The 14,332-nt window shown below is 33.7% G+C and overlaps 1 protein-coding gene across 1 annotated transcript in view; it reads left to right on the forward strand.

Annotated features, from left to right (window-relative positions):
* Positions 1 to 14,332, forward strand: part of LOC149773775 (mitochondrial inner membrane protein OXA1L-like) — a 65,076-nt gene that overhangs the window by 13,082 nt on the left and 37,662 nt on the right. Inside the window, exon 3 of the mRNA XM_089946016.1 lies at positions 8,774 to 8,984. Coding sequence (XP_089802142.1) covers positions 8,774 to 8,984 — 211 coding nt within the window. The remainder of the gene's footprint in view (positions 1 to 8,773; positions 8,985 to 14,332) is intronic.

The raw sequence follows: 14,332 nt of genomic DNA on the forward strand, positions 1-14,332 counted from the left end.
TTGATAGAGCTACTTCTTCATAGAGCTACTTATTTATAGACATACTTCTTGATAGAACTACTTCTTGATAGACCTACTTATTTATAGACATACTTCTTGATAGACCTACTTCTTGATAGAAATACTTCTTGATAGAACTACTTCTTGATAGACCTACTTCTTGATAGAGCTACTTCTTCATAGAGCTACTTATTTATAGACATACTTGTTGATAGAACTACTTCTTGATAGACCTACTTCTTGATAGACCTACTTCTTGATAGAAATACTTCTTGATAGACCTACTTCTTGATAGACCTACTTCTTGATAGAAATACTTCTTGATAGAACTACTTCTTGATAGACCTACTTCTTGATAGAAATACTTCTTGATACAGCTACTTCTTGATAGAGCTACTTATTTATAGACATGCTTCTTGCTAGAACTACTTCTTGATAGACCTACTTCTTGATAGAGCTACTTATTTATAGACCTACTTTTTGATAGACCTACTTATTTATAGACATACTTCTTGATAGAACTATTTCTTGATAGAGCTACTTCTTGATAGACCTACTTCTTGATAGACCTACTTATTTATAGACATACTTCTTGATAGACCTACTTATTTATAGACCTACTTCTTCATAGACCTACCTCTTGATAGAACTACTTCTTGATAGACCTACTTCTTGATAGAACTACTTCTTGATAGACCTACTTATTTATAGACATACTTCTTGATAGAACTACTTCTTGATAGACCTACTTCTTGATAGAACTACTTCTTGATAGACCTACTTGACAGATCTACATATTGATATACCTACTTATTGATAGAGCTGCTTCTTCATAGAACTACTTCTTGATAGTCCTACTTCTTGATAGAACTACTTGATAGACCTACTTCTTGATAGAGCTACTTATTTATAGACATACTTCTTGATAGAACTACCTCTTGATAGACCTACTTATTTATAGACATACTTCTTGATAGAGCTACTTCTTGATAGAAATACTTCTTGATAGACCTACTTCTTGATAGAACTACTTGATACACCTACTTCTTGATAGAGCTACTTATTTATAGACATACTTCTTGATAGAACTACTTCTTGATAGACCTACTTCTTGATAGAGCTACTTATTTATAGACCTACTTCTTGATAGACCTACTTATTTATAGACATACTTCTTGATACACCTACTTATTTATAGACCTACTTCTTGATAGACCTACTTCTTGCTAGACCTACTTCTTGATACACCTACTTCTTCATAGACCTACTTCTTCTTGACAGACCTACTTATTTATAGACATACTTCTTGACAGAACTACTTCTTGATATACTTCTTGATAGACCTACTTCTTGATAGACATACTTATTTATAGACATAGTTCTTGATAGAACTAATTCTTAATAGACCTACTTGTTGATAGAACTACTTCTTGATAGACCTACTTCTTGATAGAACTACTTCTTGATAGACCTACTTCTTGATAGACCTACTTATTTATAGATATACTTCTTGATAGACCTAATTCTTGATAGAACTACTTCTTGATAGAGCTACTTCTTGATAGACTTACTTCTTGATAGACCTACATATTTATAGACATGCTTCTTGATAGACCTACTTATTTATAGACCTACTTTTTGATAGACCTACTTCTTGATAGAGCTACTTCTTGATAGACCTACTTCTTGATAGACCTACTTATTTATAGACATACTTCTTGATAGACCTACTTCTTGATAGACCTACTTATTTATAGACCTACTTCTTGATAGAACTACTTCTTGATAGACCTACTTATTTATAGACATACTTCTTGATAGACCTACTTCTTGAGTGAAATACTTCTTGATAGAACTACTTCTTGATAGACCTACTTCTTGATAGAAATACTTCTTGATAGAACTACTTCTTGATAGACCTACTTCTTCATAGAAATACTTCTTGATAGAACTACTTCTTGATAGACCTACTTATTTATAGACATACTTCTTGATAGACCTACTTATTTATAAACATACTTCTTGATAGACCTACTTCTTGATAGAACTACTTCTTGATAGAGCTACTTCTTCATAGAGCTACTTATTTATAGACATACTTCTTGATAGAACTACTTCTTGATAGACCTACTTATTTATAGACATACTTCTTGATAGACCTACTTCTTGATAGAAATACTTCTTGATAGAACTACTTCTTGATAGACCTACTTCTTGATAGAGCTACTTCTTCATAGAGCTACTTATTTATAGACATACTTGTTGATAGAACTACTTCTTGATAGACCTACTTCTTGATAGACCTACTTCTTGATAGACCTACTTATTTATAGACATACTTCTTGATAGACCTACTTCTTGATAGAACTACTTCTTGATAGACCTACTTCTTGATAGACCTACTTCTTGATAGAAATACTTCTTGATAGAACTACTTCTTGATAGACCTACTTATTTATAGACATACTTCTTGATAGACCTACTTATTTATAAACATACTTCTTGATAGACCTACTTCTTGATAGAACTACTTCTTGATAGAGCTACTTCTTCATAGAGCTACTTATTTATAGACATACTTCTTGATAGAACTACTTCTTGATAGACCTACTTATTTATAGACATACTTCTTGATAGACCTACTTCTTGATAGAAATACTTCTTGATAGAACTACTTCTTGATAGACCTACTTCTTGATAGAGCTACTTCTTCATAGAGCTACTTATTTATAGACATACTTGTTGATAGAACTACTTCTTGATAGACCTACTTCTTGATAGACCTACTTCTTGATAGAAATACTTCTTGATAGACCTACTTCTTGATAGACCTACTTCTTGATAGAAATACTTCTTGATAGAACTACTTCTTGATAGACCTACTTCTTGATAGAAATACTTCTTGATACAGCTACTTCTTGATAGAGCTACTTATTTATAGACATGCTTCTTGCTAGAACTACTTCTTGATAGACCTACTTCTTGATAGAGCTACTTATTTATAGACCTACTTTTTGATAGACCTACTTATTTATAGACATACTTCTTGATAGAACTATTTCTTGATAGAGCTACTTCTTGATAGACCTACTTATTTATAGACATACTTCTTGATAGACCTACTTATTTATAGACCTACTTCTTCATAGACCTACCTCTTGATAGAACTACTTCTTGATAGACCTACTTCTTGATAGAACTACTTCTTGATAAAGCTACTTCTTCTTGATAGACCTGCTTATTTCTAAACATACTTCTTGATAGAACTACTTCTTGATATACTTCTTGATAGACCTACTTCTTGATAGACCTACTTATTTATAGACATACTTCTTGATAGAACTACTTCTTGATAGACCTACTTCTTGATAGACCTACTTCTTGATAGAACTACTTTTTGATAGACCTACTTCTTGATAGACCTACTTATTTATAGATATACTTCTTGATATACCTACTTATTTATAGACATGCTTCTTCATAGAACTACTTGATAGACCTACTTCTTGATAGACCTACTTATTTATAGACATACTTCTTGATAGACCTACTTCTTGATAGCCTTACTTATTTATAGAACTACTTCTTGCTAGACCTACTTCTTGATGGAACTACTTCTTGATAAACCTACTTCTTGATAGAACTACTTCTTGATAGAGCTACTTCTTGATAAGCCTATTTCTTGATAGACCTACTTATTTATAGACATACTTCTTGATAGAACTACTTCTTGATAGACCTACTTCTTGATAGACATACTTCTTGATAGAACTACTTCTTGATAGACCTACTTCTTGATAGACCTAGTTACTTACAGGCATACTCCTTGATAGAACTACTTCTTGATAGACCTACTTATTTATAGACCTACTTCTTGATAGAACTACTTCTTGATAGAACTACTTCTTGAGAGACCTACTTATTTATAGACCTACTTCTTGATAGACCTACTTGACAGATCTACATATTAATATATCTACTTCTTGATAGAACTACTTCTTGATAGAACCACTTATTGAGAGAACTACTTCTTGATTGACCTACTTGACAGATCTACATATTAATATATCTACTTCTTGATAGAACTACTTCTTGATAGACCTACTTCTTGATAGAACTACTTGATAGACCTACTTCTTGATAGACCTACTTCTTGATAGAACTACTTGACAGATCTACATATTGATAGATCTACTTCTTGATAGACATGCTTATTTATAGACATACTTCTTGATAGAGCTGCTTCTTGATAGAACTACTTCTTGATAGACCTACTTCTTGATAGAGCTACTTCTTGATTGAGCTACTTATTTATAGACATCCTTCTTGATAGAGCTACTTCTTGATAGAAATACTTCTTGATAGAACTACTTATTGATAGCCCTACTTCTTGATAGAACTACTTATTGATAGCCCTACTTCTTGATAGAGCTGCTTATTTATAGACATACTTCTTGATAGAACTACTTCTTGATAGGCCTACTTATTTATAGACATACTTCTTGATAGAACTGCTTCTTGATGGAACTACTTCTTGATAGACCTACTTCTTGATAGAGCTACTTCTTGATAGAACTACCTCTTGATAGACCTACTTCTTGATAGACCTACTTTTTTATAGACATACTTCTTGAGAGAACTGCTTCTTGAGAGAACTGCTTCTTGATAGTCCTACTTCTTGATAGAGCTACTTCTTGATAGACCTACTTTTTTATAGACATACTTCTTGATAGAACTGCTTCTTGATAGAACTGCTTCTTGATAGTCCTACTTCTTGATAGAGCTACTTCTTGATAGACCTACTTTTTTATAGACATACTTCTTGATAGAGCTGCTTCTTGATAGACCTACTTCTTGATAGACCTACTTCTTGATAGAGCTACTTATTTATAGACATACTTCTTGATAGAACTACTTCTTGATAGAACTGCTTCTTGATAGTCCTACTTCCTGATAGAGCTACTTCTTGATAGACCTACTTTTTTATAGACATACTTCTTGATAGAACTGCTTATTGATAGAACTACTTCTTGATAGACCTACTTATTTATAGACCTACTTCTTGATAGAACTACTTCTTGATAGACCTACTTCTTGATAGAACTACTTCTTGATAGACCTACTTGACAGATCTACATATTGATATACCTACTTATTGATAGAGCTGCTTCTTCATAGAACTACTTCTTGATAGTCCTACTTCTTGATAGAACTACTTGATAGACCTACTTCTTGATAGAGCTACTTATTTATAGACATACTTCTTGATAGAACTACCTCTTGATAGACCTACTTATTTATAGACATACTTCTTGATAGACCTACTTCTTGATAGAAGTACTTCTTGATAGACCTACTTCTTGATAGAGCTACTTATTTATAGACATACTTCTTGATAGAACTACTTCTTGATAGACCTACTTATTTATAGACATCCTTCTTGATAGAGCTACTTCTTGATAGAAATACTTCTTGATAGAACTACTTATTGATAGCCCTACTTCTTGATAGAGCTGCTTATTTATAGACATGCTTCTTGCTAGAACTACTTCTTGATAGACCTACTTCTTGATAGAGCTACTTATTTATAGACCTACTTTTTGATAGAGCTACTTATTTATAGACATACTTCTTGATAGAACTACTTCTTGATAGGCCTACTTATTTATAGACATACTTCTTGATAGAACTGCTTCTTGATGGAACTACTTCTTGATAGACCTACTTCTTGATAGAGCTACTTCTTGATAGAACTACCTCTTGATAGACCTACTTCTTGATAGACCTACTTTTTTATAGACATACTTCTTGAGAGAACTGCTTCTTGAGAGAACTGCTTCTTGATAGTCCTACTTCTTGATAGAGCTACTTCTTGATAGACCTACTTTTTTATAGACATACTTCTTGATAGAACTGCTTCTTGATAGAACTACTTCTTGATAGACCTACTTCTTGATAGAGCTACTTCTTGATAGACCTACTTTTTTATAGACATACTTCTTGATAGAGCTGCTTCTTGATAGACCTACTTCTTGATAGACCTACTTCTTGATAGAGCTACTTATTTATAGACATACTTCTTGATAGAACTACTTCTTGATAGAACTGCTTCTTGATAGTCCTACTTCCTGATAGAGCTACTTCTTGATAGACCTACTTTTTTATAGACATACTTCTTGATAGAACTGCTTATTGATAGAACTACTTCTTGATAGACCTACTTATTTATAGACCTACTTCTTGATAGAACTACTTCTTGATAGACCTACTTCTTGATAGAACTACTTCTTGATAGACCTACTTGACAGATCTACATATTGATATACCTACTTATTGATAGAGCTGCTTCTTCATAGAACTACTTCTTGATAGTCCTACTTCTTGATAGAACTACTTGATAGACCTACTTCTTGATAGAGCTACTTATTTATAGACATACTTCTTGATAGAACTACCTCTTGATAGACCTACTTATTTATAGACATACTTCTTGATAGAGCTACTTCTTGATAGAAATACTTCTTGATAGACCTACTTCTTGATAGAACTACTTCTTGATAGACATACTTCTTGATAGAACTACTTCTTGATAGACCTACTTCTTGATAGAACTACTTCTTGATAGACCTACTTCTTTATGGAGCTGCTTCTTGATAGAACTACTTCTTGATAGACCTACTTCTTTATGGAGCTTCTTCTTGATAGACCTACTTATTGACTGACCTATTTATTGACAGAATTACTTATTGATTGAGTTACTTATTGATTACGCTACTTATTGATGATAGACCTACTTCTTGATTGAGCTACTTCTTGATGCATTTAGCTCAAGATCAAATATGTCTTTTGCTTGATGTTTAAATACTACCCAATATAACATCATGAAACTGGTGAACATATGCAGCTTCTTGAGCACTACTCGTTCATGCATTAGAGGAAAGACAGGATTTCAGAGGTTAATGTGCTGGACTGGTAACCAAAAAGTGTTCCCGTTCAAATCTTACCATCGAATCAGCCTGGGTCAGCTAACATGATGTGTCCTTGGACAAGGCACTTTACTCCAATTGCCTTGGCATTTAAAAACCAACTTGTGTTGCTGTGCTGTAAAATAGCAAATCATTTCATTAGTGGGTCATTATGGCCCATGTTTATAGCCTCGCTGACTTGGGTTAAATTTTGTGTTTGTTCATTTGCAGGCATTCATCATGCAAGAATCATGAAATTGATGAATCTCTGTTACTACCACATCCATGCGACAGTAGAAGCTCATTGTGACCTACATTTCATCTTGTATTGGTTTTAGTTAAATGTTTGCTCTGCCTCATGGCCACTCAAGCATTTTGCATATCATATACATATTATCCTAAATCTGGAATTTGGCGTGTTATATGCATACAGTCCTAAGCATGAAACTTGGCATGTTATATGCATACCGTCCTAAGCATGAAACTTGGCATGTTATATGCACACAGTCCTAAGCATGAAACTTGGCATGTTATATGTACACAGTCCTAAGCATGAAACTTGGCATGTTATATGCACACAGTCCTAAGCATGAAACTTGGCGTGTTATATGCACACAGTCCTAAGCATGAAACTTGGCAAATGGATGCATCTTGATTAAGTTCTACATAGAAGATGTCGTTGTGATCTGTATTTCATACCTGACTGACATTGTTTAATTGTTAGGTGCTATAGATGTTACAATTAGGATACTTGATAATTGAATGCCTCTTCATTAGTACTAGACTCTTATAACCAAAGAAAGTCACTGTCGTTTTCACTTGATAGTTTATTAATATGGGTTAAGTATTTGTAATTAAGTATTTGTAATCTTGACTACATAGATTCTTCCATGCTTCTAGCTTACACCAAAGGTTCTTTCTGACCAGCACAGTTGAAGTTGAAATAGATGGGGGGTTTTTTCAGTAGTAAAATTTCCTTATTAGAGTTGATACATTGTATATTGTGATAGGTTACACTCAGTAGGTTGAATGAAACTCCCAAATGTATATGTGATTGAGTTTAGGGTTTAGAAATTAGACGAGCGGACTGCATGCCGTCTTTTCATTAGAGGCATCCATTTAATCCTGATGCATTAACTATGCTTGTATTACTCGCTGTCACTCAAGGTTACTCGTATTGTGACTTTTGCATGGTAAAATTGAGTGGACGGTGATAAAAGCATGGTAAGCCGAAAATGGTACTAACAGCTGCCTTGCTTGGTGCTCAGCATTAAGAGGTTAGTGTTAGGACTGGTCGGCCTGGTATCAGGATAATGTGACTGGGTGGGACATCATGCTACATGTCTGCAGCGTGATTCCCCAGTGCCAGACATCACTATAAACTGTCACACTGCAGACATCGTAGCGATCTAGCTGAAACATTATTAAAGCTACATTAAAATTCCAAGTCATACACACACAGCAAAGTAGGACAGTACCTTACTTAATTATTTAATGTCAAAGATGCATGTGTTGCACTCGTACACCTTCAGAATGGGCACCCTGTTCCATCCAGGTGCCCATTTAGAAGGTGCAAGAGTGCACCACAGGTTGCCATTAGCTGTTAGTACCATTTTTGTAAGTCTTTGGTATGACTCGGCCAGGGATCGAACCCATGACCTCTCACATCCGAAGCAGATGCTCTAACCACTAATCCACCAGAGTGATCTATTACTTTGCTGATGGTTGTAGATGTTGTTAATAGTTACATATGCATTAAAGTAAATTTGTTATATCATGTGATCATTATTTTTCTTCTTTTCCCGAAGAGTGTTAAAACAGACATGCCCCCAGGGTATATACCAGATCCGCCGCCTCTTCCAGATCCCACTGAATTTGTTCAATCTTTAAATGCACTTGGAGAACCAACATTCACAAGTTTGGGTCTGGGTGGTTACAGTCCGCCAGGCCTTCTGCAGCAAGCCCTAGAATTTCTGCATGTTGATGTTGGCCTTCCTTGGTGGGGAGGTATTATTGCAGGTAGTAAAATAAACTTTAATTTACTTTTTTAATAGTGTATGATAAATATATTTTTAAACATTGAACAAGCATACATTTATGTGTGTGTGTGTGTGTGTGTGTGTGTGTGTGTGTGTGTGTGTGTGTGTGTGTTTGTGCACAGCCTTGGTTAAAGTTTTGTTTACATCAAATTAACTCTTTATCCAATGTACTTCATATTTGAAAATGAAAATTAGGTGCCAGTCTTGCATACAATATGGCCATGACAACTGTCTATTTGACATTCTTGTCATCACTTAAGAATATCAGACATTGTTTCAACACTCTGTTCATATCTTGATTCTTGGAATTCTTTTATGGACAATAGAGAGCTCGTCTATTCAAAGTGATTAATTGTTGAGAAATTAACACATATCCCATAAGTGTATGACCTACAATTGACCCTGGTAGTGGCATGAGACAAAACTAATGATATTAGATGAATGGATGGCCACATGAGCCATTCATATGGTGACGTGTTTATGTTACATTGTTAATAGTTTATACAATTCATTCAAGTGTCATATGGTGACATGTGTTTATGTTACATTGTTAATAGTTTATTCAATTCATTCATGTGTGATATGGTGACATGTATTCATGTTACGTTGTTAATAGTTATACAGTTCATTCATGTGTGATATGGTGACATGTATTCATGTTAACGTTGTTAATAGTTATACAATTCATTCATGTGTGATATGGTGACGTGTTTATGTTACATTGTTAATAGTTATACAATTCGTTGATGTGTTATATGGTGATGTGTTTATGTTACATTCTTAATAGTTTATATGATTCATTGATGTGTCATACAGTGACATGTGTTTATGTTACATTGTTAATAGTTATACAATTCATTGATGTGTCACATGGTGGCATATGTTTATGTTACATTGTTAATAGTTTATGATTCATTGATGTGTCATATGGTGACATGTGTTTATGTTACATTGTAATAGTTTATACAATTCATTCATGTGTCATATGGTGGCATGTGCTTATGCCACATGGTAAATATTGCATACAGTTCAGTTTTGTGATACTGGTATGTAGTTATTGTACATGGTAAATAGTGCATACAGTTCATTGTTGTGATAATGGTTTGTTGTTATTGTACATGGTAAATAGTGCATACAGTTCATTGTTGTGATACTGGTATGTTGTTATTGTACATGGTAAATAGTGCATACAGTTCAGTGTTGTGACCATGTCTTGTGCAAACATGCTTCTTGAAATGGTAAATATAACAAACTGTTTTGTAATGTGATACACGGTGAACTGTAGTTATTTTGCATGGTAAATAATGCATACAATTCAGTATTGTGACACAATGGTATATGGGTGTTTTACGTAGTAAATGGTGGATACAGCTCAGTGTTATGACTGTTGTGTGGTTATTTTAAATGGTAATTAATGCATAAAATTCAGTATTGTGACACAGTGGTATATGGGTGTTTTACATAGTAAATGGTGGATACAGCTCAGTGTTATGACTGTTGTGTGGTTATTTTAAATGGTAATTAATGCATAAAATTCAGTATTGTGACACAGTGGTATATGGGTGTTTTACATAGTAAATGGTGGATACAGCTCAGTGTTATGACTGTTGTGTGGTTATTTTAAATGGTAAATAATGCATACAATTCAGTATCGTGACAGTGGTATATGGGTGTTTTACATAGTAAATGGTGGATACAGCTCAGTGTTATGACTGTTGTGTGGTTATTTTAAATGGTAAATAGTGCATACAATTCAGTATTGTGACACAGTGGTATATGTGTGTTTTACATAGTAAATGGTGGATACAGCTCCGTGTTATGACTGTTGTGTGGTTATTTTAAATGGTAATTAATGCATAAAATTCAGTACTGTGACACAGTGGTATATGGGTGTTTTACATTGTAAATGGTGGATACAGCTCAGTGTTATGACTGTTGTGTGGTTATTTTAAATGATAATTAATGCATACAATTCAGTATTGTGACACAGTGGTATATGTGTGTTTTACGTAGTAAATGGTGGATACAGTTCAGTGTTACAACTGTTGTGTGGTTATTTTAAATGGTAATTAATGCATACAATTCAGTCTTGTGACACAGTGGTATATGTGTGTTTTACATAGTAAATGGTGGATACAGCTCAGTGTTATGACTGTTGTGTGGTTATTTTAAATGGTAATTAATGCATACAATTCAGTCTTGTGACAGTGGTATATGGGTGTTTTACATAGTAAATGGTGGATACAGCTCAGTGTTATGACTGTTGTGTGGTTATTTTAAATGGTAATTAATGCATAAAATTCAGTATTGTGACACAGTGGTATATGGGTGTTTTACGTAGTAAATGGTGGATACAGCTCAGTGTTATGACTGTTGTGTGGTTATTTTAAATGGTAATTAATGCATACAATTCAGTCTTGTGACAGTGGTAATTGGTTATATTACATAGTTTTTGTTGTGACAGTGGTATGTAGTTATTTTACACAGTAAATAGTATATATAGTTTACATATATGATACATGAAGGCATGTACTTATGTAACAAAGTAAATAGTACATATAGTTTACTTATATGATACATGAAGGCATGTACTTATGTAACAAAGTAAATAGTACATATAGTTTACTTATATGATACATGAAGGCATGTACTTATGTAACAAGGTAAATAGTACATACAGTTTACTTATATGATACATGAATGCATGTACTTATGTGACAAGGTAAATAGTACATACAGTTTACTTATATGATACATGAAGGCATGTACTTATGTAACAAGGTAAATAGTACATACAGTTTACTTATATGATACATGAAGGCATGTACTTATGTAACAAGGTAAATAGTACATACAGTTTATATATATGATACATGAAGGCATGTACTTATGTAACAAGGTAAATAGTACATACAGTTTACTTATATGATACATGAAGGCATGTACTTATGTAACAAGGTAAATAGTACATACAGTTTACTTATATGATACATGAAGGCATGTACTTATGTAACAAGGTAAATAGTGCATACAGTTTACTTATATGATACATGAAGACATGTACTTATGTAACAAGGTAAATAGTGCATACAGTTGACTTATATGATACATGAAGGCATGTACTTATGTAACAAGGTAAATAGTGCATACAGTTCATTTTTGTGACCCAATGGTATGTGGTTATTTTACATTGTCAGAAGTGCATTCAATTTATTGGTGTGATGTGATAAATAATGTATACAAGTTACTAATGTGACATGTGGTGTTATATACTTTCTCTACATTGTAAATAGTGTATGCAATTGAGTGAACTCTACTGGATTGGCATGTGCACTTATTTTACATAGTAAATAGTGTATACAAGGTAATTATTGTATACAATTCATTGTTTTAACATCTTGGAGTCTTCATCTGGTTTTACAAATTTCATATTTCTTATGACATATCAAAATTACGAAACATGTCACAGTGTTTATCAGTCATAAGTGTATGTGTTTGCTAGTGAACTGAGGTGGTTTCAGATTTGTTTGTCCAGAATTCTAATAACCCTATTTATTGCTTCAAATCCCATGCTGGGTAGCAATTAGATGTTCCCACAATAGAAGTATACATCATTGAACATTATTTTACTGAAGAAATTGCATCTGTCCCTTATTACCTAGCTTACAGTGTGGTATAAGTGAGGGCATGATGGGGAGCAGAGTCAAGTGGTTGAATACTCATCTAATAATGGTGTTGGAATAATTGCCATTAAATAGTCTTTTCAAATGAAGTTCTTACAGGATTGGTTCCTGTGCTATTCTTTATCACATTAGTAAATGAGTATAGTAAACCAAAGATGACACACAACTCTAGCTCTTATACAAGTGGGATTAAATGTCTTTTAACTGTATTTTTTCTACCCCTTTCAGTGTTTTATCTACCCATGCGTCATGCATCAAATACGCAGACTTTTACAATTTGATGTACAAAAATAGTCGCCAGCATGTAAACTGACACACCCGAATGTTACGTTTTACTCATTAACAAAAAACAAAGGTCGATCTAAAAATCATTGCCAGTAGATAAATTGATGCACTCCAATATTTTGTTTTGTTGATTAAAAAAATGTAAAGGTTCGGTCTAACCACTTTAATGGCTAGATTACAACCTCCCAAATGGAAAACATGCGCACATCAGTTTCTTACGCTAATGTTATCATAACACATAGGGTTAAAACTGAGTGTGGGGCCTGGAGCTAACCTTATGTGACCTGTAACTGTCACATCATCAGGATGTTTGAACCGTATAATCACCATACCCAAGAAAGAGGTGGAAAATAAACACATGATTTTAAAGAGATTTTCACTAGAAACTATTATTTTTATGCCTTATATTGTTCCAGTATACTGTCAGCATTTGATTGAAAATGGCATCCAAGGCAAAATTAATTAAAATAGATCCAAAATAAATGAAATCATCTTTTGGACCATGTTATGACTGACCGATGATAATATTAGAGGTCTTGCTAGGATTTTAAAACTAGGGAGTCCATGCAAAAGTTGCAGTCCCCTACCAGAAGCATATGAGGTATACCTAAAGTGGCTAAACTTCCAGATGAGTTGAACTAGTAGTTACCATTGAGTGTAATTTTCTAACTTCTTTATAACACTGACATATAACTCTTGTTTGTCCATAAAAGTGAGAGTGATTTATGTCAGACCAAGAAAAGGTCTTATTCCATGCACTAAGCTAAGAATTACACATTTTGTTCCATGTGAAATATCAGTTCTAGCAACTTCTAGCACTCCGTTGAATCGCATTGCAATCTTTGCCAATTTGTCCGAAAATACTTATACAAATTTGCAAACAGCATTCAGTCTAACTCTCAACATGTCTTGATTTTGAGGTCACATGCAGTGCTTATTCCGCTACACTTGGAAATGAACACAGTAATGAAAAGTAAAGTTGTTCATTTGATGTACTCTTACACAAAAGTACATAACTAGGTCTTTCTGCCTCTGAATTCAGTCATTGTAAATATCAGTACATTTTCTCACCACTCTGCAGATAGTCAAGTCTTTGAACTTGCTGCCAAGCTGTTGGGTCATGTTCTTCAGATGTACTCTTACAATGACAACATGTACATCTGGAGTCTTTCAGCCACTGAATTTTCTCATTGTAAATATCAGCACAGTTAAAATGATCATTTGATCAACACATTTTCCCACTCAACAGATGGTTGAAGCAGAATTGGCAAGTCCTTGAATTTGCCATCTTGCAAATGTGTGCATATGGAGGACTCCTGTATAAGTGATTTTCTGCATCCCAGGTAAAAGATTTTGTCCA

Source organism: Sinohyriopsis cumingii, unplaced genomic scaffold (genome assembly GCF_028554795.1).
Source record: "Sinohyriopsis cumingii isolate HCF-2022 unplaced genomic scaffold, ASM2855479v2 utg000573l, whole genome shotgun sequence".
Taxonomy (NCBI): domain Eukaryota; kingdom Metazoa; phylum Mollusca; class Bivalvia; order Unionida; family Unionidae; genus Sinohyriopsis; species Sinohyriopsis cumingii.